Below are 27,354 nucleotides of genomic sequence, written 5' to 3' on the forward strand. Positions count from 1 at the left end.
TTTATCAAACTTGACTGTATAACGAAGGTGGTATATTGTGCTGGTGAAGATTATTAAAAATGATTACTGCAACTTAATGAACTTAACGAAATGAAAAAAGGAATTCCAGTGCTACATCCTCCTTTAAAATGAACACGCAGGAGGGCAGCAGCCCACATATGCGGGTCCCTGGGGGGCAGTGCTGCCCACTGCACCACAGGGTCGCCCCCACCGCAGCCCGGAGCCGGCCCTGAAACTTGGACAGAAGAAGAAGAAGGCCCTGCCAATCAGCAGTGGGAGCTGAAGAAAGGAGGCCAGAGCAGCCTCCACCAGCCATATGCAAACTGAAGCACGGGGTGCAAACCAGGCAGCAAAGGAAGCCTGTGGGCGGGGCAAGAAACCAGCAGGCAGAGATTGGGGGTGGGGAGGGCGGTCGCTGAAAGTCAGCCAATCAGCAGTGGGGGCTGAAGAAAGGCGGCCAGAGCAGCCTCCACCAGCCATATGCAAATTGAAGCACGGGGTGCAAACCAGGCAGCAAAGGAAGCCTGTGGGCGGGGCAAGAAACCAGCGGGCAGAGACTGGGGGTGGGGAGGGCGGTCGCTGAAAGTCAAAAGCCTGACCTGCCTCCTCCAATATATGCACATTTACTGATTTATATATTATACGTGTGGGCTTCCCTGCTCAGTTGGTGGAGAATCTGCCTGCAATGCAGGAGACCTGGTTCGATTCCTGGGTTGGGAAGATCCGCTGGAGAAGGGATAGGCTACCCACTCCAGTATTCTTGGGCTTCCCTTATGGCTCAGCTGGTAAAGAATCCACCAGTAATGCGAGAGACCTGGGTTTGATCCCTGGGTTGGGAAGATTCCCTGGAGAAGGGAAAGGCTACCCACTCCAGTATTCTGGCCTGGAGAATTCCAGGGACTGTATAGTCCATGGGTCGCAAAGAGTTGGACACAACTGAGTGACTTTCACTTTCATTATACGTGTGCTATTGCACAGACGTATTTGGCAAGTTGGTTGTCAGGGGTAGCATATGGAAAAAAACAAATTTGAAAGGACAAGACAGCAAGTAAGTGGTGGTGTTAGCCCAGGGAGTGGATACCTGAGTATTATTCTATAAATTGAATATATTTTTGTACACCTTATGTATGTTCTGTTTTCCTGTAAAAATCTTTATGTGCACATAAGTAGAAGGGCTGGTATTTTCTTCCTAAACCCCCTGTTGCATGTGCTCCTGAGTCTGGGATGAGTGCTTTGGAGTCTGTGGCGTCCCGGGTTTAGATCCCACCTACACCCATTCTTAAAGTGCCTGCCCTCCCCACTCCAGCCCCTTTCTCCGGAGTTTCTTCATGAGCTTCTGTTTTGCTTCAACCATAAAAGGCAGACTAAAATAGTAGTGAAAGCTTTTGTAAACATGAAAATAAAGGCAAAAAGCATAGAGTAAGCCATTGCTAGGCTTAATCAAAATCATACAACAGAGTTACTATCACTAATATGAAAGGAGTGTTTACAAATCCATAAGGAAGTAGAAGATGAGCACCCCATGAGAGCTGGACAAAGGACATAAAGAGTTCAGAACAGAATATCAAATAGTTCACAGCCATACCTACAAAAAAAAGCCAGCAAAAAACAATAGTGGTCAAATAATGCAAATTAAATCAGTGGAGGTGTTCTCTCTCAGGTTGACAAAACACTGAAAAGAATGTTGCCCAATAAGAAGGCGGCTCAGGAGAAATGGACCCTCACATAGAACTGGTGGAATATAAAGTGTGGCAGCCAGCGGGCAGACGTGGAGACGCTGGGGTTTATCACTGTTTCCTTGGGTTCAATCTGACTGGAGAGAGACGTGGCCAGGATCCAGCTCTGGATTCCCACCTGGGGAAGTCCAGGGAGGAAAGGCTCCCAGTCACATGCCATCGTGGACATTCACCCTGCACCTCATACGTGGAGAAAGACAACCCAGCCCTCCTCCTGCCCCCATAACACTAGACGATGCTGTCAGGGCCCTGCTGGAGCAGCAGGACAGCTTGGTGCCACCAGACTCAGCAAGGAAACCATGGTCCACCCAGGGCCTCTCACCACCAGCCAGGATCCCTCACCAAGTCCCCGTCTCCACATCAATTAAGTGGGGATAATTCCACCTGCTCTGCCAGTCCCCTCCCCCCAGGATTGTTGTGAGGCTCACATGAGATGAGGAACAAATGAGGAAACCATTTGCAATATACATGAGAGATTACTAAAATCTCTGATATATGAAAGTTCTTGAAATAGAAAACGATTAACATTTAGACAGAAAAAGGACAAAGGACATGAAGACTATTCATAGAACAGCAAATGACCGGCGGCAGCAGGTTCAGCCTCACTCATAATGAAAGCAAAGCATCCGTGAGTCACTTTGTTCACTTATAAAACTGGCCCGAATGAGTGGTGATACCCAGAGTTGGCAAAGACGGGAAGTGAAGCCCTCCACAGTGGGAGTGGGGGACTGTAAATGGATATAGTCCTTCAGATCACTATGTCTATATGTGCCAAAAGCATTAGATTCAGTAATCCTATTTTTGGAAGTTTATCCTAAAGAAATAACCGGATAAACGTTCAAAGAGGTAAGGGTGTTCCTCACTATGATATTTTCAAAGGTGAACTTTGTTAAATTATTGTACCTCTGCATAATGGAATTGTGTGGCCCCATTGAAAATGATGAGGGGACATCCCTGGTGGTCCAGGGGCTTAAGACCTCATGCTCCCAATGCAGGGGGCCTGGGTTCCATCCCTGGTCAGGGAACTAGATCCCACATACAGCCCCCAAGAGCCAGTGCAGCCAAATAATTTTAAAAAGTGATGATGTGAATCTGAAGTCCTTGACAAGGAAAGATGTCCAGTCTGTCAAATAAAAGCAAAGGTGGTTACAATTACATTTCTGTATGGCAGGATTTTGGTTTTACAGTGAGCATGTGTTGCTTTAATAAAAATACATAAAAGTCGCTCCTTTTTATTTTGAAAAGACAAATATGAATGCAATGTTTGGAAGCAGTATATAACATCAGTGACTAAGCTCTGAGTGGGAGGTTATGATTTGCCTTCATCTTCTATTTCCTTAATTTAAATTTTTGTATAAATATTAATTTTACAATCAGAAGAAAACCTTGGGGAAGGGAGCATTTTCCCACAAGATCTGGTTAGGGCAATTCTTTTTTTTTTTTAATAATTGTTTTGGCTGTGCTGGGTCTTCATTACTGCGTGTGGGCTTTCTCTGGTTGCAGAGGGCAGGGGCTACTCTCCAGTTGCCGTCTGCGGGCTTCTCCTCGTGGTGGCTTCTCTTGTTGCAGAGCACGGGCTCTGGGGTGCTGGGGCTTCAGTAGTTGGGCGAGTGGGCTCAGTGGTTGTGGCACATGGGCCCCGCAGCATGTGGGATCTTCCTGGACCAGGGTTCAAACCTGTGTCCCCTGCATTGGTAGGTGGATTCTTAAACCAGTGGACCACCAGGGAAGTCCCCCAAATCATTTCTAAGTTAACTCTTCACTCATTGTCATTCCCAGTTTCCTGCAGAGACCACAGCTTGCTTTTCTAGAGTTGACTGTTCTGCTTGGGGGATGATCCCTAACCTGACTCACGTTTCCACTGAGCCCACAGTCCAGGCCCCACCCAGGGATGAGAAAGCCATGGTGTTTTCACACTTTGGGAGGAAAAACTAGAGAGGGAAGAAGGAGGCCTTAGGCCCCATGAGGGAATGGATGAGGTGACCGACGGGGGACATGGCGACAGGAGGGTCAAGGCCGGGGGGAGCCGACTTTTGCTGCCAGAGGGCTGGGTGGTGGCCCTTACAGCCCCCCTGGAGCGGGTATAAGGGACAGATGGGTGTGGGTGAGAAGGCCCTGGGATGGAGGGAGTGTTATTTGGTGAGGGACGGAGAGGGATATGTGTGAGGTGTCTTGAAACTGCCTGGAAGGACGTTTACTAACCCTCCTGGGTGGGGCAGGTGGGGGCCAAGGCTCTAGGTGGACTTGTGTCCAGGTCTGAGACACTGAGCGAGCTCCTCAGCACGACCAAGAGAGGAGGAGCTCAGGCTCCCAGGCTGGAGGATGGTGAGTGGAATCTGGAAGGAGAGACGGTAACATGGAGGCAGGTGATGTCCCCCTTCCCCTCCCATGTCCCTGAGATTGACACAAACCATGGGATGCTCCCTGCAGCTGGGTTTCTTGTGCAAAACAGGCGAGTGCTGAAGTTTTGCACTGAAGCTGACAAGTGGGTATACTAAGGTGTCCCTGAAGTGCCAGAGTGGGGAGGCCTCCTGCTTCGCCGGGCTCCGTCCTGAGCTCCCTGCTTCTCCTCTTTCAGCACAAGCTGACCCACAAGGTCAAAGGTATGGAATTCATCTGTTAGTTGCACTGTTTTGGGTCCGTCTGGTTCACCATTTGGCTCTGGCTGCCTGGCACAGGCCCGGGCACATCCGTGGGGGCCTCTATTTTGGGTGGGGGCCTGAGAGTGTGTCAGCCGACCTGAAGTCTAGAGGCCTCAGGGACTGGAGGAGTGGGGACAGGGCCCCTTCCCTGTGGTGACCCCCGCCGGACAACGGCAATTGTAGATCAGAGCTCCTCTCCCACCCCCAGGATGAAACTTAAGGTGCCCCCCACCATGTTGAGGGCAGGTTTGGGGATACAGGAAGGAGAAGGGGGCAGCATCCTGAATGGACTGTTTCCCAAACAATAGAACATTTCTGGAATCCACTCAGTTACTGTGAAGTGACAGAATTTAGTTTTCTCCTCTGGTGGAAGTGGACATTTGTAAACGAAGTCAGAAACTGTTAAGAAGAAATAGTGGCAATTACTTCTCTGCCTTCCCCTGTAGTTGGAAGTCTGTACCTGCTTCACAAGGGCAGTCTCACAGGGAGACAGAGCTGGCCAGGGGCTACCACTGTGGAGTGGCTACCCAGTGGGGTGTGCCTGGCATCCACATGCCTCCCGCCTGCTTTACTATGAAGGTAGAATGAATATTGTGACATATCAGAGCCCACCTCAACCTTTTTAGGGCATGTTCATGCTTCCCTTTAATGAGAATGGTAAAATCAGAGAAAAGAGGGAAGCTTGGGGACCTAGGAAATCAGAGGGACCCGTTTCTCAAATGAGGGGACTGACACCCGGTGAGGAGAAAGGATGAGCCAAAGTCTCAGGTCGAGGCTGTCTGACTCGCCCCTCTTACCCGCCCCTCCACCCAGGAAGCTAAAATGTTTGACCGAAACTCCTTGTGTTCTTTGTCCTGTGCCCACACCTCCCCTCCCCATCCCCCGCAGGTGTTAGAGTCCAGACACAATGTTGGGACCTGCGGAGGAGGACAGCCCTGCCCCCTGCTTTTCCCCAAGGCTTCTGGATTCCCTGGGGAAAGGGTCTCATCTCCTAAGGAAAGAGCTGGTCAGTTAGTGGTAGGGCCGCCCAGCCCTCCCAGATTTGGGAATCAGGTCCGTCAGGGTTGGAAGCAGCTGAAGAACTTGGTCTGATAGTAGCTCCTACCCAGGGGCCTTCCTCAGCGTGACCTGGAGAGCCTTAGGAAGCCCACATGCCCAAGTCCAGCCCCCAGAGATTCTGACTTAATGGGGTCTGGGTTAAGAAACCTCGGCTAGATCAGCTACTTCAGGAGAAGTGTTTGAGCATCTCTGGGCCCCTGGCTGCAGCTTCAGTCACTGCTCTTTTGAGAGGCTCCTCATTCCCTCCAGAACCACCCCTCCCCTGTCACACACCCACACCAGCTGGCTCTGCATCCTCTTCTTGCTCTTTGCAGTCGCTGTTCGGGGAATATCTGTGTGCTCTCGGATCCGTGTCTTCACTTCAAAATTCTATCACCCTAGGTTCTTTCCCCTACCCCCTGGAACTCTGAATGGTTAGTACGCATGCAGGTTTCCTTTAGAATCTGGGGTGCACTAGATGGGGGAACCTCACAGATGGTACTCAAGCCTAGAGATTTGGTTGGTCTGGGGCAGGGGCAAGGCTGGGACCTTTTCTTGCTGGTTTTTACATTCTCCCCTCGCTTTTTTTTTTTTTTTTCCACCTCTGAGGCATTTTATTTGTATGTATTACATCCCTAGACTTCCCTGGTGGCTCAGACGATAAAGCGTCTCCCTACAATGCAGGAGACCGGAGTTCCATTCCCTGGGTCGGGAAGATCCTCTGGGGAAGGAAATGGCAACCCACTCTAGTACTCTTGCCTGCAAAATCCCGTGGATGGAAGAACATGGTAGGCTATAGTCCATGGGGTCGCAAAGAGTCAGACACGACTGAGTGACTTCACTTTGACTTACATCCCTAGAAAAAGAATCCAAGGATTTTTCCCTCCTGTGGATTTTTGTCTTGCTTCTTCATGGTCCACGATGCCAGCTGAGGTTGTCAATACAATGAAACCAAACTGGCGGGATGGGAGCAGGTTATTCTGCCATTTTTGTAGATCTTTGAGTTGCACGTCAAATCTGGGGCTGATCACTCCACGCTTATTTAGCCTGCCTGTGAGGTTCACAACAATTTTCCCAGCCCTGTGATCATCAATGATTTCGAATTCGCCAATGTAACTTTGCTTCATCATCACAGTTAGAAACCTGACGATGACTTTGGAGCACAGCCTAAAAGGACCTGGCATTTGTCTCTCTTTTCGGCATTGTTGATATTCGAGAGCATCAGCCAGGACATTCATGCGCACCATCTGGTGGCATGGAAAGATGGCAGAAACAGCTGTCCTCACTTTTTATTTGAACATTTTCAAACTCACAGAATGCAGACTTACCTTTCCTTAGAGCGAACCTATTGTTACTTGTAAAATTTAGTTTATATATCTGGTTGCATTTATCTTTCTTGCTATGCACAGGCTTTGTCTAGTTGCGGCAAAGGGGGCGTCTGCTCTTCACTGCAGTGCATGGGCTTCTCCTTGTGGTGGCTTCTGTTGTGGAACACGGGTTCTAGGGCGTGTGGACTTTAGTGGCTAAGCATGGGCTTTAGTTGCTCTGTGGCGTGTGGAATTTTCCTGGACCAGGGATGGAACTCGTGTCCCCTGCATTGGCAGGCAGATTCTTACCCACTGGACCACCATTGGATTCTTATCCCATATCAGACCACTGGACCAGTATTGTTACATCTTTGCTGTATTTGCTTTACCTGAGAGTATACATTTCTTTTTTTTCCCCTTTGGCTAACCATTTGAAGTTCCTGTGTAAGATTCTATCTCCCTAAGATACTTCAGCACAAAATATCTAGAAATAAGATCACTTTTTCTGCATAGCCAAAATCACATTTTCGCACCTAAGCAAAGTAGCAGTAATTGCTTAAGTACCATCTAGCTTCCAGTTTACGTTCAGATGTTCTGTTTGTCTCCTCTTTAGGTTTGTTCTTTCTCCCTCCCCTCCCTTCTGTTCTCTTTTCCATTCTAGGATCTAACCAAGGCCCATGTGTTACATTTGGTTCCATCTCTGCTGTCTCTTTTCCCCTGAAACACATTAAAAATTTTTTTTGATTCACTTTGAACTGTCTAGGCCAGTCCTTGCAGAATCCTACTTTCTGGGTTTGAGTGACTGCTCCTTCATGGTCTTACTCCCTTGTTTCTGTCTCTGCTTTCTGCAGCTGTGGACAGAGGCTTGAATAGACGCGGTGAGGCAGCTGGCAGGTCCATTCCCGGGGGTGCTGCGTAGTGCACCCTGCGTCTGCTCGTCGCAGGCTGGCCAACTGTCCAGTATTACTGGCGCTGCTTCCTCGCCTGGCGAAAGCAGTGACTGTCTTCTTCCCTAAAACTCTCTCCCCCAGTGGTTTTAGCATCAACGGTGATCCTTGCCTGGATCATTTATTTTATTAGCAGTGGCAAGGTGATAATGTCCCTCTTTTTCTTATTCTGTCTACATATATGACCAGCATCCTTCTTTAAGGAGGAAGAGCTTTTCTTCCTTGCTGCCGCATGCTGCCCAACCCTGTCTCACCTTAGGACTCACAGATTATTTCTTACTCAATGTGTTGGTATTTCAATAAGGTCATTCTTTCAGATGCTCTAAATGATTCAGATGAACGGGTGCAGTTCAAATTAACATGGGGGTTTTCTTACCTTCTTTTATTTTATACTCCTTTTTTTTTTTTCTATTAGGGTGAAAATCTTGGTTCTTGTAAGATGAATATATTTATTTAGTCATTTGCATTATCTAAAAACATACAACTGTTTCCAATTTTAACCCAGATTGCAACTGATAATTAACCTACTGGGAAAGTTTCCAAATTTATACTTCTTTCTATGCTTTGAATACATCTCATGAAGAATGTACAGAGTACTTTTCAAAATTGACAGGAATTATTCTTTTCTAAGTGTGTTATTAATTTGATATGCATTGGGTTTATTTGTGCTTTTATAAATTTGATTTTAGGAATTGGATTTTTCCTTTTTCTTAAAAATTATTTTTGAATAAGTCATTGGCATGGTTTAAAAGTCAAAACCATGTAAGAAAGTATATGGTTTGCATTCGCTCTCTGTGGAGTGTGGGGAACTATTTTCTTAGTTTCTGGTTTATCTTTCTTAGGTTTCTTTGTGCAAAACTGAGCAAATACACAGAGATATTCTTATATCTGCTTTCTTACACTAAAGTTAGAATTCTGTATACAACGTTCTGGACCTTTCTTTTTTCACAGACAATATATCCTAGAAATGACTCCATCTCAGCTTATAGAGTTCATTCTAATTTTTTTAACTCATTAAAAAATTATTTTTGGCTGCGCTGGGTCTTCACTGCTGTGTGTGGGCTTTCTCTAGTTGCGGTGCACTGTCTCCTTATTCCAGTGACTTCTCTTGTTGCAGCACATGGGCTCAGAAGTTTCTGCTCTCAGGCTTAGCTGCTCTGCAGAATGTGGAGTCTTCCCAAGCCAGACATTGAACCCGTGTCCCCTGCATTGGCAGGTGGATTCTTAACCCCTGGACCACCAGGCAAGTGCTTCTTTTTCATGGCTGCCTCTCCATAAAGCCACATATTCTACCATGGGGATAGAGCATAATGTGTTCAATAAGCTTTCTGCTGATGGATATTGGGGCTACTTTTCACCTTTTGCTGTAATCGTGCCACAGTAGATAGCCCAGCACTTGCAGTGTTTTAGTATTTGTGGATGTACATCTTAGGAGCTGATTCCTAGAAGTGGTTTGATAAGTCAAAGGGAAACTGCATATTTAGGTGTTTTTTCTTTTTCCCTAAATTCCCCTCCACAGCTGTTGCTATGCAATTTTTTACCCACTAGAAAATTATGAGAGTGTGTGTTTTATCACAGCTTGCCAACAGAATGTTTTGCGCAGCATTTGGATTCGTTCCATTCTAATTAGTGAGAAATTGTGGTTTTAATATGCTTTTCTCTTGAAATAATGATGAGCATTTTTTCACACGTTTAAAGACCACCTGTATATGTTTTTGTGTGAATTTTCTACTTGTTTACTTGCCACTTATTTCCATATGAGGGTTTTTTAAAAAATCCTTTTCTTAGCTTTTAAAAATTATTTATATATTAAAGACATTGGCTCTTTGTGATGCAAATTGCAAATATTTTCTCCCAATTTGTCCTTTGTTACCTTTTCTTTTTTTTTTTTGCCATGGAGTTCTTGTTCCTTGCTATGATGTTGTCTTTATTTATTTATTTTTTTAACAGCTCTGAATTTGAGTCAGAGTTGGCCTCTCCCACCCCAAAATTGGGAAGGAATTCACCCATGCTTTCTTTTAGTACTCGTTTCATTTCTTTACACTTGGGTGTGATACACTCGTTGTTTAATATGTGGTATGTGTGTGGTATGAGGTATGGATCCAAATTTATCTTTTTCCAAATGGCCATCCAGTTGTCACTCTGCCACTTATTAAGGAATCTATCTTTGCTCTGATGACTTGAGATGCCCCCTTCATCCTGAATCAAATTTCCAAATGTATTTAGGCCTCTTCAGTAAGAGGCCTTTCTAGTATATTCCTTTGGTCAGTCTGTCTCTTCAAGCATCAGTACAACCTTCTGCATTATGTAGACTTTATCATGTATGTTTTAATATCTGATAAGATGTCCTACCTTTTACTTTTCCGTTTTCCGGGTTTTCGTTTTCTTTACTTTGTATGCATGAAATTTAGAATTAGCTATATAGCTCCAGAAAAAAAGTTGGTATTTTTTATTGAGATTGCATTAAATTCATATATTAATTTGGATATAACTAGAATCTTTATGATGTTGAATCATCCTATCCAAAAGCAAGGAAAACCTACACGTTTGTCTTTTTGTATTATTTTAAGGTTTTGCCCATATCTTCTTAAATTTGTTCTTTAGTATTTTATCTTATTTGCTGCTAAAGGAGTCCCTTCTTCCATAGGAGGTCATATCTTCCAATTGGTTATGCAAAATTTATTTTTTTTTTGAACAGTTCCTTGTATGATTCTAAGGTACAGCCAAATTTGAGAAGCACAACTCTATTTATTATTTATTGAGGTATAGCTGATTTAGAATGTCGTTAGTTTCAGATGTACAGCAAAGTGATTCAGATATATATACACATACACACATATTTTTCAGATTCTTTTCCATTATAGGTTAGTACCAGATACTGAATACTGTGATACTGAATATTGTTCCCTGTGCTATACAGTAGGTCCTTGTTGTTTATTTAGAGTGGTGTGTATCTATTAATCCTAAACTCCTAAATTATTCCTCTCCCACCCCTCTCCATTGATAACCATAGGTTTGTTTTCTACGTATATGAGTCTTTTTCTGTTTTGTAAATAAATTCATTGGTATCATTTTTTTTAGATGCCACATGTAAGTGGTATTATATGATATTTGTCTTTGTCTAACTTACTTCACTTACTAATCTCTATGTCCATCCGTTTTGCTGCAAGTGTCACTGTTTCGTTCTTTTGTATGGCTACTAATCCATTGTGCATAATGTACTGCATCTTCCTTATCCATCTGTCTGTCAGTGGACACTTAGGTTGCTTCCATGTCTTGGCTACTGTAAATAGCACTGCTGTGAACACTGGGGAGCATAGCTTTCTGAATTCCAGTTTTGTCCAGGTACATGTCTAGGAGCCGGACTGGTGATCCTATGGTAGCTCTGTTTTCAGGTTTTTGAGGGCCCTCCATATTGCTCTCCACATTGGCTGCACCAGTTTACTTTCCTACTAACAGTGTAGTAGGGTTCTCTTTTTGCCATCCCCTCTCCAACGTTTGTTATTTGTAGACTTTTTGATGATGGCCATTCTGACCAGTGTGAGGTGACGCCTCACTGGAATTCTGATTTGCATTTCTCTAGTAATGAGTGGTGTTGAACATCTTTTTATGTGCCTGTTGGCCATCTGCGTGTCTTCTTTGGAGAAATGTCTGTTTAGGTGTTCTGTCTGTTTTTTGACTAGGTAATTTGGGACTTTTTGATATTGAGCTATATGAGCTGTTTGTATATTTTATAAACTAAGCTCTTGTCACTTGTCTTGTTTGCAAGTGTTTTCTCTCATTCGGTAGGTTGTCTTTTTGTTTATGATTTCCTTTGCTGTGCAAAAGCTTATAAATCTGATTAGGTCCCATGTGTTTATTTTTGCTTTTATTTATTTTGCCTTGGGAAATTGACCTAAGAAAACACTGCTACAATTTATGTCAGAATGTTTTGCCTATGTTCTCTTCCAGGAGTTTTATGGTGTCATGTCTTATATTTAAGTCTTTAAGCCATTTTGAGTTTATTTTTGTGTATGGTGTGAGGCAATGTTCTACCTTCATCAATTTATATGTGGCTGTCCAGCTTTCCCAGCATCACTTGCTAAAGATTCTGTCTTTTCTCCATTATGTATTCTTGCCTCCTTTGTTGAAGATTGCCCATAAGTGTGTGGGTTAACTTCTGAGCTCTCTATTCTGTTGCATTGATGTAAGTGTTTGGTTTTGCTAGTATCATGCTGTGTTGATTACTGTAGCTTTGAAGTATCATCTGAAGTCTGGGAGAGCTATGCTTCCTGGTTTCTTCTTTTTTTCTCAGGATCGCCTTGGCAATTCTGGGTCTTTTGTGGTTCCATATAAACTTTAGGACTATTTGTTCTAGTTCTGTGAAAAATGTCATGGGTAATTTGAGAGGGATGGTATTAAATCCATAGATTGCTTTGGGTAGTATGGCCATTTTAACAGTATTAGTTCTTCCAATGCAAGAGCATGAAATATCTTTCCATTTCTTTGAGTCATCTTCCATTTCCTTTATCAATGTTTTATTCTCAGTGTAAATGTCTTTCACCTCCTTGGTCAGGTTTATTCCTAGGTGTCTTTTTATGTGATTTTAAAAGGGACTGTCTTCTCATTTTCTCTTTCTGGCATTTCACTACTGGTATAAAGAAATGCAGCAGATTTCTGACTGTTAATCTTGTATCTTGCTACCTTGCTGAATTCATTTATCAGTTCTAATAGTTTTGTGTGGAATCTTCAGAGTTTTCTATATAGAGTTATCATGTCATCTGCATATAATGCAAATATTATATGCATTATAATACCTCTTCTCTTCCAACTTGGATCCATTTTATTTCCTATCTAACTGCTGTAGCTAGGACTTATAGTATGATATTAAATAGAAGTGGTCAGAATTCTTGTCCTGTTCCAGATTTTAGCAGGAATACTTTCAGCTTTTCATCATTGAGTATTATGTTAACTGTGGGTTTGTCATAAAAAGTTTTTATTGTATTGAGATATGTTCCCTCTATACCCACTTTGGTGAGGGTTTTTATCACGAATGGACATTGATTTTCATCCAATGCTTTTTTTGTAACTATTGAGATGATCGTGTGGGTTTTGTCTTTTCTTTTGTTCACATCTTTTTGTGTATGTTGAGCCATCCTTGTGACCCTAGGATGAATCCTTGTGACCCTAGGATAATCCTGGTGTATGATCACTTTTCTTATGTGTTGTGGAATTAGGTTTGTCAGTATTTTGTTGAGGATTTTTTCCATCTCTATTCATCAAACAGTGGCCTGTATTTTCTTTTCTGGTGGTGTCTTTGTCTGGTTTTGAATCAGGGAGACAATAGCTTCATAGGATGTCTTTGGGAATGTTCCCTCCTCTTCAGTCTTCTGGAAGAGTTTGAGAAGGATGGGAGATTCGGCGCTACCAGAAGTCGACCGAGCTGCTGATCCGCAAGCTGCCGTTCCAGCGGCTGGTGCGCGAGATCGCGCAGGACTTTAAGACCGATCTGCGCTTCCAGAGCTCGGCCGTGATGGCGCTGCAGGAGGCGAGTGAGGCCTACCTGGTGGGGCTGTTTGAAGACACGAACCTGTGCGCCATCCACGCCAAGCGCGTGACCATCATGCCCAAAGACATCCAGCTGGCTCGTCGCATCCGCGGGGAGCGGGCTTAAGGCGTACATTTTAAAGTAGACGATCTAAAGGCTCTTTTTAGAGCCATAAAAAAAAAAAAAAAAGAGAAGGATGGATGTACATTCTTCTTTGTATGTTTGGTGGAATTCCCCAGTGAAGCTGCCCAGCCCTAGACTTTTGTTTGCAGTGAGTTTTGTTGTTTTCACAGGGAGTTTTTAAAATTACAGATCCTGTTTCCCCTCCAGTGATGGGTCTGTTCAATTTCTTCTTGATTCAGCTTTGCAGGCTATAAATTTCTAGAACTGTATCCATTTCTAGGTTGTCAAGTTTGTGGGGATATCTTCACTCACTGTATTCTCTTATGGCATCTTTGTATTTCTGCAGGATTGGTTATTTCTCCCCTTTCATTTCTTATTTTGTTTATTTGGGTCCTTTCTCTTGAAAAACACAACATAACTTTAAATGAAAAGTCAGTGTTATCCTTCAATTTAAGGGTTATGGCTTAAATTAATCAACTAACATGCCTCAGACTGACCACCTTTCTTCCAAGTTCTCTATCATCATGGAGCTGTTTGTTCTCCATTTCCTTCTGGAGGTGACCTCTGGGTGACCTTTGACCTTTACTTTCCACACTCCTGTGCACCAGGTGGACTAGTTTTCATGCCTCCTTCTCTATAGCATTGTTCAACCCACGTGTGCTACTCTTCGTTTCTGTCCCCAAATCCCCTGGCAAAGCCCTGGGTCATGCCTTCTCTTTATAACCTCCTTCCCCTTGGAATGCCTGTCTTCTGCTGTCCCTCTCAAAGCATTCTTCCCTGCTTCCATCATGTTGCTCCAGTCTGCCAACCACAAGGGCCCATCAATCTTCTGAATCACATGCAGACTCTTGACAGCGGCTGTGGCTGCCCCACCTCGGGTACGGGGCTCATCTCTTCTTTGCCAGGGACTGTCTCTCAAACCTTCTCTCACTCTCATCTTTAGTCTTCTCCTCTGGCTTTCAGCGAGTATGGAATCCTCTCTTTACCTGGTCCCCTTTTAGCAGCAGCTGTTGGTGGCTAAGTGGTAAAGAATCTGCCAATGCAAGAGACGCAGGTTTGACCCCTGAGTTGGGAAGACCCCCTGGAGGAGGAAGTGGCACTCCACTCCAGTGTTCTTGCCTGGAGAATCCCACGCACAGAGGAGCCGGATAGGCTCCAGTCCACGGGGTCGCAAAGAGTCGGAGCACCCATGTGCATCCTTTCACCTACAGATAGAGGTTTGACATTTTCAAGAAGTTTGCTCTGATGGCCTTCACAAACTTCTGTCTCATGTCATAATTCTAGAACCACCCATCCCCCGAACTCCTCTCGTGTAGTGAGTGAGGTGGTTTGTAGCACGGCTTTGGTATCCAATCCAGCCGCACTGTTACCCTGGATGTTCAGCACTGTGCTTCATCTTCTCCGTGTGTTTGACATCGTGCATAATGGAAAGGTGGGGAAAGTGGGTGTTTGCTGAATTGCATTAAAGGAGTATTATGGGCCCTCTCAGCTTTAATTTCCACCTGGGGCTCTGGACAGCGGTTCGGGACCCCTGCCCTTCACCTCAGGGGCGGGGAAGGGTCTTAGCTCAGAATAACCGACTTCGCTGCTTCCAGTGACACCTGACCCACCTCGAGCAGGATGTGGAGAAGGCACTTGACTCCAGAGGCATCTGCTCCTGAGGCTGACTTCCTAGTCTGACCACGGCCACCTCAAGGAGCCCCGTGTCCACATGTGGAGCAGACATCACACAGGAGTGGAGGAAAACCACTCAGAAGGAAGCCAACATCTGGGGAGGGGACTCAGCTGCCTGCTCTCCAGTTAGCGCCTCCTGAGCTGCTTGCATCCTGGAGACACACAGCACGCTCTTCCAGCGCGCCCAGGAGCAGACGCAGCGCTCGGTCCAGGCTGTGCGGGTTGGTTCTCGCTGGGTGATGGCCGGAGGAACAAGGCCTCCTCCTGTTCCCATAAAGTTGGCTAATAATACACTGCTATGCCATCTGTCCCCCGCTGATCAGAGAAGGGTTTCACACCAGCCGCAGGGCCAGTTAGCCCTGAAAGCGGCCTGTTTCAGCATCCCAAGGCTCCTTCTCTAAGATGTATCCCTCTTTGGATGGAAATCTTTTAAAACACACACACATGTCCCTTCTCCCTGATCACCTCAGTAAAACATATCTAATGTGAATCTACTCAACAACACCAAGATAACCAGTAGTACCATGTGTGACACGTGGAAACCTTCAGATAGAAAAGAAAACATAAAATCTACAATGTGCTAAACACAGCATTGGGTGAGCCTGACATTTTATTAACCTATTGATGCACATAACCAGTCTGCAAGGCAGCCGTATTGTCCCCATCTTTGTGCTCAGTCGTGTACAACTCTTTATGACCCCCTGGACATCAGGCTCCTCTGTCCATGGAATTTTCCAGGCAAGAATATTAGAGAGTGGGTTGCCATTTCCTCCTCCAGGGGATCTTCCCAGCCCAGGGATCAAACCAATGGCTCCTGCATTGGCAGGCAGATTCTTTACCTTGAGCCCTCTGGAAAGCCCTCACCCCCATATCACAGATGAGAAAACAGAGGCTCAGGAAAGTTAGGCACAATGCCCGCCATCACACAGTGAATCAGGGTGAGCTGTGGGGTTCACACCCCGGCCCAAAATTCCACAGCCTGCGGCTGCTGCTATCTGTGCAGTTCTTTCCTCCAACAGGTAAGTTTCCAAATGACTGTGCTTTTTTTCTTTTTGCCACACCGCGCAGCTTGCAGGATCTTAGTTCCCTGACCAGGGATTGTACCTGCACCCTCAGCAGTGAAAGCACAGAGCCCCAACCCATGGATCACCAGGGAAGTCCCCAAACGGCCGTATCTTTCAGTCCCTGACTCCTGGTTTTAGAACTGTGCTCTCTGCCGCGGTTTTGTTGTCACCTCCATCCTTGGGGTTTCCAGAGAGCAGGGCTCTCTGCCTGACTCTGAGCCTCCTCCTGTGCCCTCAGGCAGTCCTTCTGCCCCTCCTGCCTCCCAGCTCCTCCTGAGCAAAAGCAGCTTGACCAGCCAGCCACCTGTGAGACCTCCGAGCTGAACACTCTCTGCCTGCGTGAGGAAGGAGCGTGATGCAGAGAGGAAGACAGGCTATGTGACCTGCAAAACCTGGAGGAGGCCAGGAGCATCTCAGAGCTAGAGTTGGGTTCAATTAATGTGACCTGGGACTGTTTTACAAGGAACTCAAACACTGTATGGAAAACATCCTTGCAGTTTCCCAGAGTTGGGTGTGGAAGTGGTCATACAGAGAGACAGGCAAACTGGTGACAAGAAGCTGTAAAGAGCAAACTGCAAATTTTGCTCAGCAAAAGTCTGCTGCCCCAGAACCCCTCCCAACCACAGCTCCGGGTGGCAGGGAGGGACCACCAACACCACCCCTACCTGAGGCCGCCCTGCTCTGCCAATGCCTGAGGTGTGGCCAGGGCCCCTCACACTGTCCCTCAGCCCACAGGGCTGGCTCACACCTCTGCTCCGCAGGTGACCTGTACCTGTCCTGACCAGGCCTCCCAAGGAGATGGCCGGCCAGTGGACAAAGATGTGGACTCTGATGTGTCACTGGGCAGGCAGGACGGGACCTCAAGGAGACCACCCCCTTTCAGACACAGACGGACCCTTGAGCAGCATTGGGCTGTCTTCTTGGATGAGGAGGGTCTCTAGGGATGGGGGTCTCAGCCCAGCTGGAGCAGGGAGGTGGGGTGCACACGCCGTGAGCCCATGGCAGGCTGAGGGGTGCAGGCTTCCTGTTTTTTTTTCCCCTTCAGCCACGTGCCTGCCTGGCCCTCACTGAGCAGGCAGTTCACCAAGTGTGCTTTGACCTAAAATCACCTGAATCTCAAAAACGGTCGGCTCACCATTATCCTGGGAACCGTTGCGGGTAAAGGCCGCGTCTCCCTTCCTTTTGTGCCCTCTTGAGGTGCTCTGCACTGGGGCCAGCATACAATGGGCGATTAATGTATGTCCCTGTGTCTTGGGGTCCACAGCCCTGCTGCCCCGTCCCCGCCCGCACCTCTTCCGCTTGCGCGAGCGCTGTGTGTTGGGAGGGGGCATCTCTTCCTCTCAAGGGGGAACTGGTGACAGTTAATGACCACGGGGTGCCCACCAGCCACCCTCCCAAAGGCTTGTCAGGAAAGGTAGGGAGAAAAGAAGCAGATGTAAAGTCGGACAGGAGTGGGCCGAGCTTCAGCCATACCTCTGGTCTCCTGGCTTTGTTCCTTCAACCCTGATTTAGAAAGAGCCATGCTCGCTGGACCCTCTCCTCCCATCCCCCCGTTTCTCTGCAGGCATGCCACCCCCTAACCCCCACCCTGGCCAGCAGCTGGTCTTTCCTAATCGGTCATGTATCTTAATAACAACAGGTCCTCAAGCAGCTGTTGCTGTGGATACTGTCTGGCGGGGTGGCTCCCTGTAATTAATGTACTTGTTGGTCCTACTGGCGCTTAAGAAAGGATTAAATTAACAATGACACTAATGAGACAGAAAGTTACGCAGTCAAAGGAGGAGGAGGATTATAATTGTTGTCGTTCCTGGCACAAGTTTTACAGTCACACAATTCTGTCACAGCCCTGTGTTGTGACAAACGTCTTGCCCAAAGTGCCAAGAGGATTTTCGTCTTTCTGTCCTCAAGTTGCACTCCTTTTCCCCACAGGACGAGATTTCTGTCCCCAGAATGCACCCTGATTTTCAAGCACGTGGCGCCTGCAGGATGGAGTTTAGGCAGGACCCCCGCGAGGCCACCCCTCACACTGAGTGAAGACACCCTGGCCCCAGGTTCAGAGAAAGGCATCTCAAACTTCCAGCTTTCTCCAGCTGGAGAATGGTTATGGATCCTGCTCATTTCTATATATACCTCACCCTTGGCAACAGCAAAAAAAAACGTGAGGAAGGGAGCTGGCCCTCTGCTCATGGCATCGGTCATTCCCTTTCCAAATATAGAGCAGGAATGAGTGGTGGGGGGACAGGCTATAAAAGCCGCAGCGGCAGCCCCCTGGCGCTGCTGTGGGTGGAGGAGTCTGAGCGCCCCGCACAGCTCTCTTCCGTGTGTGGCTCGGAGGACCACACCTGGCTGTGGTGAGGTTAGTTAGAGGTGGAGCTGGGTCTCCACCTCCTGCACCCCACTTCCTCCTCCCCAAGCTCCCCTTGACTTTGTCTTCGAGGGCCCCCTTGGGCAGGATCCCTCTGGATGCTCCACGGACCTCGGTTTGTCAGTGTGGCCCGATGACCCCCCCCTTCCACTCTGATCTGTGCAGAGGCTGTGGGGTCACCGCCCCCGCCCCCGCCCCCACCCTCACCCTCCCCTGCCTGCGCTGTGTGCCTGGCGAGTGGGTGTCCTTGATCTCAAGGCCTCGATGGCTTGTTTCAGTTTGCCAATTTGAGACTTCTCCTTGTTCACAGAAGTCAGAGGGGGCCCGATCCTAGCCTGGAACCACAGGCCTTTTCGACAGAGATGCTGTCCTTCCTGCCTCGTTCTGAAAGAGAGGCACTGCATGCAGACTGAGGAGGGTGCATTAGTGGGCTGGTGGGAGCCAGGTTTGGGGGCAGCTGGGGGCTTTGACTACCTTTATGAATCACTTGTAGGTCACATCCCATCTGCTCTTCCAGCCTGTCTCCCGGGTAAGACTCTTTTTAAGTTATTAGTCCTTTCCCCTTATTTGGTTAATTCAAGACCCGATTCAGAACTGAACTACACTGTCCGGTGTCCTGAGCTTGCTTCCTGCATATTTACCGCAGGTCTGATTTCCCAGCTGCTGTTGTCCTCTGTCGTCCTGTGGGAGTGACTCTCAGGTGAGGAAGCGGGTTGGGTCCCTTGGCTCAGAAGTCTCCAGGGTCCAGTTCCTCCCGCTTCCAGTGGCCTGGGGGGCAAGAGCCTGTGGAGCTTAGACCAGGACAGGGTGGATTGGAGAGGACCTTAGACCAGGACAGGGCAGGTTGGGGAGAGGGTCTCGGCAGATGCTGAAGTCAGATGCCACCTCTGTTCTCAGAACAGAATCGAAGGAAGCAAAAGCCAGTTTCCTTGTGTGAAGAGGTGGCCACCTTGAATCGAAACAGTCCCCAAATTCCTTAGCTGTTTGCCATTTAGCACACTGTCTTTGAAGAATGGTGTTTATTTCTGATGGTGTTTATTTTTAAATTTCCCCTTGGCAACACCTGGGCTTTTCAGAAAAGGAAACTCAGTCCCAAGAGCTGCCCCCTCCTTCGGGTTCCTTCACCCTTCTGAGCCCCGCCGGATGGGGGAGCTTGGGTGGCATCCACTCCGTGCCCTTTGCACAGAGTCAGCACAAAACGTGTGCATTTGATTTTTCCCAGGGGATGGATGGGAAAAATCAGATGCTCCTGGCCCACCTTGGTGGGCTCCCAAGGGGGCAGGGCTGGAGTCGGGGGTAGGGGGCTGACCTGGTGGGTTCATCCTCCAGCCAACACCATGAGTAGTGACACCGAGATGGAAGTGTTCGGCATCGCCGCTCCCTTCCTCCGGAAGTCAGAAAAGGAGAGGATCGAGGCCCAGAACCAGCCCTTTGATGCCAAAACCTACTGCTTCGTGGTTGACTCTAAGGAAGAGTATGCCAAGGGGAGAATCAAGAGCACCCAGGACGGGAAGGTCACGGTGGAAACCGAAGACAACAGGGTAAGCCCCGTCCACTCCCTCTGCGAGCCACTGGCCCTCTGTCTGCCCCCCTGGCTGCACAGTCTGTGTGTCTGCCCCACACCTGGCCCTCTCCACATGTGATACCTCCCAGGTGTCCTCAGAGAAAGCAGAGTGAACACTGGCCTCGGGTTGCACGGTGGGAGAACCGCCTGCCTGCGGCTGGCCAAAGCAAGTCATGTTCCAGCGCTTTTGTTGAGGTTCATGTCACTCTATGTCAGCGGGAACCAGCCGTGTGTGTCCCAGGGGTGTGGAGTTGAGAGTCCAACAAGAGGATGACCTCCTTCAGAGCACTGTCCTTTGGGAGCCTAGGTTTCCCCCTGATTCTTCTGGTGATATAGTATGTAAGGAAGTAAGGAAAGCGGGTCAGGGGCCCTAGTGGACCACAAGCTTGACTGAAGTAGCAGTGTCCCCATATCACGAAGGCAATGGGCAGTGTAGCCCATTCCTTTCTGCCCAGGCTAGCATGGGGGTGCTGGGAGGATTTCTGGACATCCCAACTCTCTGGAATTTAGACCAGAAGAATCCAGAAATGTTCTAAGAAAGGTTCAAATAAAATGGGGGTGGGGATCCAAATGAGAGGAGTAAAGGAAATAGTATCATTGGGTTGGATGTGAAAGAAAACAGCATGGAAACCACCCATTGAAACCATCTTCCAAGCCCTGAAGCTCGAGGGCAGCTCTCGGTACATTTCAGATGACGGAGTGGGGAATGGCTTCCGAAGCTGCAGGGAGCACAGACTGTCCTGGTGGAGGACAGTCCAAGAGGTCCAGACCTCCTCACTGGAGAGCTGTGGCCTGGATGGTTTTAGTGAACCCCGGCTAGAAGGCAGGTTTCCTACCACTTGGCCCAGATGCGGGGCTGGGAAAACCATCATCTGCAATGGAGGTCTCAGACAGGAAGGGGGTGAGTGGAGGGTATGAGAGTGGAAGGTGAGCTCCATGCCACGATGCCAGGTCTTCCAACGCCCCGGGCACTGGGCCGGGGGTCTGCTCCTTTTGAGGGGAGCACGAAGATGCCTGTCACCACCGCTCTGCATGGTGGTTCCTTCCAGCCCGGAGTTCTCTTGTCCCAAAAAGGGAGTGGGGTAGGGGGTTCCCTTTCACAGCTCAGGCAGGTGGGGGTGAATGGGTGAGATGCAGGGTGGGGGCTGGGAGCTGCTTTCAGGGAGCTCAGGATGACTCGAGCTGCCAGCCTGGAAGTCCATGCCACCAGCTTCCTCCTCTCTCACCCTGCCTCGGGGACACCATCCACCTGCCGTGCCCTCTAAGTAGACGGCCAAGACCCATGAGCCGCTGGAGCCAGGTTTTGGCCCAGCCAGCATGACCCAGATGAGGAGTTCCCGCTGGCTCCTGGGCCTGCGTCCTCCTCCCCAAATCCCCCCGAGACCCTCCTCTCCTTTCTGTCATCCTTCCCTCACTTCAGACTACTGGAGACGGAAAAAACAAAAGCCCGAGTATCAGAACCGAACCCCATTCCATCTCCTTCACCATGAGCCGCCCCATCCCCGACTCCCTCCCTGTCAGATGGGCCTTTCCTCCAGCACCCCCTCCTTCTGATCTGGGCGTGGGAGACACACCTGTTCACAGAGAAGCCCAGATGTGCACCCTACCCCTTCCCTTGTAGACGCTGGTGGTGAAGCCAGAGGACGTGTACGCAATGAACCCCCCCAAGTTCGACCGGATCGAGGACATGGCCATGCTGACGCACCTGAACGAGCCGGCCGTCCTGTACAACCTCAAGGACCGCTACACCTCCTGGATGATCTACGTCAGTGCCCATGTCTGCGGGCTCCCGGGACCTTGGGTGGGGTGGGGGTGGTGTGGAGATGCTCACGGGGAGATGGGCTTTAGAAGGATTAGTGTTTGACGAGGCTGTTGGATGGCATCACCGACTCAATGGACGTGAGTTTGAGTAAACTCTGGGAGTTAGTGATGGACAGGGAGGCCTGGCGAGCTGCAGTCCATGGGGTTGCAAAGAGTCGGACACGACTGAGTGACTGAACTGAACTGAGGCCATTGAACAAAAGAGGGAAAATGAAGAAAGGGGGATGAGAGTGATGGAGGATGAGAAAGTGAGAGATGAGTGGGGCCAGGAGGGGACCAGAGGAGGGGTGGGGCTGAGGCCGGGTCCTGGTGCTGCCACTCAGCAGCTGTGGATGGCCGCTGCACCCCTCAGGTCTCAGCTGCCTCATCCACAGAGAGAAATCGTATCTTGCCTCCTTTACGAGTTTCTCATAAAGAAAAGTGAAATAACAAAGGGGGAGGGTTTTATAGGCACACACCCACGTGTACATAAATATATATATTTTACGCCCCCACAGACCTACTCGGGCCTCTTCTGCGTCACCGTCAACCCCTACAAGTGGCTGCCGGTGTACAACCCCGAGGTGGTGGAGGGCTACCGGGGCAAGAAGCGCCAGGAGGCCCCACCCCACATCTTCTCCATCTCTGACAACGCCTATCAGTTCATGCTCACAGGTAGGTCTCCAAGGAGGAAGCCTGAGAGACGGGCAGGGCTCAGGGAGGCTGCAGGTCTGGAATCAGCTGCCTCTCCAGTGTGCAGCCTCCACACAACTGGCTGGAGGTGCTTAAAAAAAAGGAAGCCAGAGATTTTAGGGCCTTGCAGGCCTGGGTGAGAAGCTTGGATTTAATGCAAGCATGAGTTACCTCATGTGAAACTGACGTTTTTGTGGGCCCAAAACAAAGACTGATAGTTTCAAATGGTTCAACCTAATATGATGGGCAGCCAGTGGCTGGCTGTAAGCAGGGGCTTAACCTCTTTGATCCATATTCTCATGGAGGAGTCTCTTTGAGCTCCCATGTACGACAAAACAGAGTCATTGTGCAGTGAACTCTGACTGTTGGAGACATGGAGAACTGGGAAGCTCTTTTTATTTTTATTAAAAATTTTTGATTGAAATATAATTGATTTGCAATGTTGTATTAACTTCTTGTTTACAGCAGAGTGATTCAGATATATATATATATATATATATATATATTCAGATTTTTTCCCACTATGGCTTATTATAAGATATTGAATACAGTTCCCTGTGTTGTACAGTAGGACCTTATTTATTTTATATATGGTAGTTTGTATCTGGTAATCCCCAAATCCCAGTTTACTCTTCCCTCACCCCTTTCCCCTTCGGTAACCATAGGTTTGTTTTCTATGTGAGTCTGTTTCTAGTTTCCAGCTAAGTTCAATTGTATCATATAACCACACGTAAGTGATATATGGTATTTGCCTTTCTGTCTGACTTACTTCAGTTAGTATGGTAATTTTTAGCTCACTCATGTTGCTGCAAATGGCATTATTTCATTCCTTTTTATGGCCAAGTAATATTCCATTGTGTGTATGTACCACATCTTCTTAATCCACTCCTCTGTAGATGGATATTTAGGTTGAGAAAGTTCCTTTTATAATACCATCAACCCTATTTTATTTTTCCCTTTGGCAGATCGTGAAAACCAGTCTATTCTGATCACGTAAGTATCCAAGGTGTAGAGCGTTCTCACAGCTCTGGCTCTTTGTCCCCAGTGCAGAAGGGGAAGACGCCACTTGCTTTGTTCTATTAGTGAGAAAGTACAGAGGACAAAGTCTGTGATGCAAAGATGCATGGGGGACAGGCCAGAAGGCGTGTGAGGCCTCAAGAAGCTGGGGTTCCCCGTCCAGGGTGTTCAGTGGTGCCGGTCTCCCAGGGCCCTTGTCTCTCCGAATGGGCTCCTCTTTGTTGGGAATCTCATATCTGATGTGGCTCAGGAGGCTGTTTATAGTCACAGGACTCTTTTCCTCCTCCTCTCTCTTTCGATCTAGTGGAGAATCCGGGGCAGGAAAGACTGTGAACACCAAAAGGGTCATCCAGTACTTTGCAACAATTGCAGCAACTGGAGACCTTGCCAAGAAGAAGGACTCCAAGATGAGGGTAAGAAGAGGAGGCAGGCTGGCTCTGCTTCTACTGCCAACCCTTGTCTTAACTTCAGAGTAAGGAGGCACAGGGCATGTGTGGGGTGGGAGGTGCCCATCTCCTCAGGGAAGGAGTGCTGGCAGGGTTGGAAATCGCACAGGACAGCCGGCTCTCCTAGACGATCCAGCGCATTGGTGATCTCACAGGACCAGATCCGGCGATTGCCAAGAAAACGAGCTCTAAGGCTCCGCTGAAGAAAGTCAATCTGACATACACCAGAGTCACACACACCACCCAGGGAGAACTGTCGCATCCACTTGCCTTTCAAAATGAATATATCACAGCAATATGGTGTGAACACAGGTGGCCTCACCACCTGGAGAATGAAGAAACTGAAGGGTTAAATGAGGTTCATGTCAAGATACCCAACCAGAGCCAAACGCGACTTGGCAACAGGGCTCTGAGTGAGGTGCTGATGATGTGGTTGGGCCCTGGGTTGGAAAGCAGGGAGCAGGGGAGGGACCAACTGGGCAGGAGGGGCATCGGCGCTCACCCTCACACGGGGCTCTTCCTGCCCTGACTCCCTGCTCCAGGGGACACTGGAAGACCAGATCATCAGCGCCAACCCACTGCTGGAGGCCTTCGGGAATGCCAAGACCGTGAGGAACGACAACTCGTCCCGCTTTGTGAGTCTGTGCTGGGTCAAGCTGGGGTGTCCTCCAAGGCCAGCGAGGAGGCACGATCCCTGCTTCCAGGAACCTGCAGTCCCGGGGGTGGATAATGAAAGGAGGAGGAAACAAGTCTACAGAACAGTCTGACAGTTCCCTAGTAAATGGGACAGTAAAGGGGGCCGGGTCTCCTTTAGACAGGGCCAGCAGGGGAGCCCTCCTGGGGGGCTCTGACCTGTGAACCCGAGATCCACAGGGTGAGGCGGGACACAGTTCAGAGGCAGGGAGAGGACTGGTGGAGTCAAGGGATCTCCAGGGGGTCTGAGTGGCTGGAGTAAGGCAGGCTCTGCGAGATGAGGTGGGGAAGTGAGGAGGGGCAGTGGGAAGGGACCTGGAGCCTGGGAGCATGCAGCCCAGGAGAAGGGTCTGGTTTCATTCCAGAAGTCAGGATCCTGTTAGAGGGAAGTGATATGGTTTGATTTGCATCTTGAACAGAATATGACTCTGCTGACTGGGGTGGCATGTGGATGCAGTGTGGAACAAGGGGATGGAGGAAGGCACAGCAAAGCAGGGAGAGAGGCGACAAGGACACTTAACTGCAAGTTCCTGGGGAAAAAGGCTCTGTTGCACTCCCCAGGTGGGTAGGAACAACCTGGAGTCAGGTTACTTGGTCTCCCTTCCCCGACAGGGCAAGTTCATCCGCATCCATTTTGGTACCACGGGAAAGCTGGCCTCTGCAGATATTGAAACATGTAAGTAGATTCCTAGAATCAGATGTTTTGGGACATTGGGGCAACAGTTTGGAAGACATTCCTGTGTTTGCGTTCCTAGATCTGCTGGAAAAGTCAAGAGTGACCTTCCAGCTGAAGGCTGAGAGAAGCTACCACATCTTCTACCAGATTCTTTCCAATAAGAAGCCCGAGCTCATAGGTGAGGATGCCCCCAGAGGGTCTGGTCTGGGGCCTGTCAGCTCTTAGGTGAGTGGACTGAAGAGAGTTGTGCCTACTCGCAGAAGAAATTTGTTTTAGAAATAGGGTGTGGCTGTTTTGACAGTGATGTGCCAATTTGAGAAATGCAATCCAATGGACAGAAAAAGAATGAGGCACAATTGCCTTCAGCTCTGGTTCATGGAAACTGGCTGAACGACTTAGCGTTTAGTGGTCCTCTGATGTCCCCTTGTGGTCAGCCACAAAACCAATCTTCCACCAAATGCTGTGAGGCCGGCGCCAAGTCAGAGGAACCGCCAGCTGGTGGATGTCCACCCCGCTTTTCATTTGGCACCTAACAGGGGCTCTGTGCCCTTCTCTGCTCTCTGGCTATGTCTGCTCAGCATTCTGGGCCCAATCCTGGAAACAGGCTGCAGCTTTCAACAGATTTTGGAAAAGACGACGATTCTACCAAACCATCTGGGCTTTCTTCCAGTGGCTCTCTGTGTCCTGGCCCACACTCAGCCTGTTTTCCTGATTAATCTTTCCCAACCGACATGGATCTGTGCTGTCTGCACACAAAGCAAAAGGGTTTAAAGGTTCTCTCTGGGGGTTGTACCCTGTGTGGCCGGGGTGGGTGCAGAGTCTTCCCTGGACTTTATATTCAGCCACAGAGTGAGTATGAGAGGCTGTTTAGCCCCAGGTGGGGGTGTTTCCTTTGCATCCATGTGACCCCCTCTAACTGGTCATCATTGCAGAGCTGCTGCTCATCACAACCAACCCTTATGATTACCCCTTCATCAGCCAGGGCGAGATCCTGGTGGCCAGCATTGATGATGCTGAGGAGCTGCTGGCCACGGATGTAAGTAGATCAGGGAGAAGGATGTGTGTGTGGCGGGGGCTCCTGCTCCATCACTGACATCAGCCGGCTGACACGTTCTCCTGCAATGCCAGAGCGCCATTGACATCCTGGGCTTCACCCCCGAGGAGAAGTCTGGGCTCTACAAGCTGACAGGTGCCGTGATGCACTATGGAAATATGAAGTTCAAGCAGAAGCAGCGGGAGGAGCAGGCAGAACCGGACGGCACAGAAGGTACCCCATCACCCACTGGGGCGTGCGCTAGAGCTGGGGGCCTCCCTTGAAAGTGATCAATCCTCCTCCCCCTGGAGAGATGAACCTCTGTGGGGGTCAGATGCTGACAGGTTACTGCCCTGTCTGCTGAGTCACTCGAGTGGTCCTGCTTCAGACACGGTGAGGAGTGACCAGGGTTTTGTGGAACCCAGTGCTGCCTTTTCACAAAGCCCATTATATTCTCTGAGTGACTTAGCGCCCACAGGTGAGCGGTTTAGAGACATGTAATGCAAACACATGGAGACAAGCTGAGCTGAGCCTTGAAACATCTGGAGGATTTTCAGAGGGGTTCTTTGGCTTTGCCAGTTATCTGGGGTTTCCCTTGTAACTGGCCTTCTTTCCTGCCAGTGGCTGACAAGACAGCCTATCTGATGGGCCTGAATTCTTCGGACCTCCTGAAAGCTTTATGCTTCCCCAGAGTAAAAGTTGGGAATGAGTATGTTACCAAGGGCCAGACCGTTGATCAGGTAAGTGACTGCCAGGAGGCTGGGAAGGGATGCAGGCACCCGATGGCTACTGCCCACAGATGCAACACAGGTGCTGACCCCCCGACACAGGTGCACCATGCTGTGAACGCCCTCTCCAAATCCGTCTACGAGAAGTTGTTCCTGTGGATGGTCACCCGCATCAACCAGCAGCTGGACACCAAGCTGCCGAGACAGCACTTCATTGGCGTCCTGGACATCGCAGGCTTTGAGATCTTCGAGGTTTGCGTTCTCAATATTCAGGTGTCTTT

At 48.7% G+C, this 27,354-nt stretch overlaps 2 protein-coding genes and 1 pseudogene across 3 annotated transcripts in view; 2 read left to right on the forward strand and 1 right to left on the reverse strand.

Moving 5' to 3' along the window:
• The first annotated feature begins 4,205 nt into the window (after positions 1 to 4,205).
• Positions 4,206 to 27,354, forward strand: part of LOC147352023 (myosin-3) — a 35,099-nt gene continuing 11,950 nt past the window's right edge. Inside the window, exons 1-15 of one of the 2 annotated variants that reach the window (XM_086358846.1) lie at positions 4,206 to 4,339; positions 18,917 to 18,952; positions 19,070 to 19,123; positions 19,753 to 19,964; positions 21,609 to 21,752; positions 22,306 to 22,462; positions 23,446 to 23,473; positions 23,802 to 23,910; positions 24,486 to 24,578; positions 25,249 to 25,312; positions 25,392 to 25,490; positions 26,245 to 26,348; positions 26,441 to 26,579; positions 26,967 to 27,085; positions 27,176 to 27,325. In XM_086358846.1, the coding sequence (XP_086214972.1) occupies positions 19,761 to 19,964; positions 21,609 to 21,752; positions 22,306 to 22,462; positions 23,446 to 23,473; positions 23,802 to 23,910; positions 24,486 to 24,578; positions 25,249 to 25,312; positions 25,392 to 25,490; positions 26,245 to 26,348; positions 26,441 to 26,579; positions 26,967 to 27,085; positions 27,176 to 27,325 (1,410 nt within the window). In that variant the 5' untranslated portion in view covers positions 4,206 to 4,339; positions 18,917 to 18,952; positions 19,070 to 19,123; positions 19,753 to 19,760. Of the gene's footprint in view, positions 4,340 to 18,343; positions 18,415 to 18,916; positions 18,953 to 19,069; positions 19,124 to 19,752; positions 19,965 to 21,608; positions 21,753 to 22,305; positions 22,463 to 23,445; positions 23,474 to 23,801; positions 23,911 to 24,485; positions 24,579 to 25,248; positions 25,313 to 25,391; positions 25,491 to 26,244; positions 26,349 to 26,440; positions 26,580 to 26,966; positions 27,086 to 27,175; positions 27,326 to 27,354 lie in introns of those variants that run through there. The other variant, XM_086358844.1, reaches the window with a different exon arrangement.
• LOC147352024 (small ribosomal subunit protein uS8 pseudogene) lies at positions 6,273 to 6,663 on the reverse strand (annotated as a pseudogene).
• On the forward strand, positions 13,054 to 13,525 carry LOC147352025 (histone H3-like; the record flags this gene model as incomplete). Its single annotated transcript, XM_086358869.1, has 1 exon — positions 13,054 to 13,525. A coding segment is annotated over one exon (270 nt), but the record flags the coding sequence as incomplete, so codon positions are not given.

This window comes from Bos grunniens, chromosome 19 (genome assembly GCF_055505025.1).
Source record: "Bos grunniens cultivar Pamir isolate PY7600 chromosome 19, Bosgru_T2T1.0, whole genome shotgun sequence".
Lineage (NCBI taxonomy): Eukaryota > Metazoa > Chordata > Mammalia > Artiodactyla > Bovidae > Bos > Bos grunniens.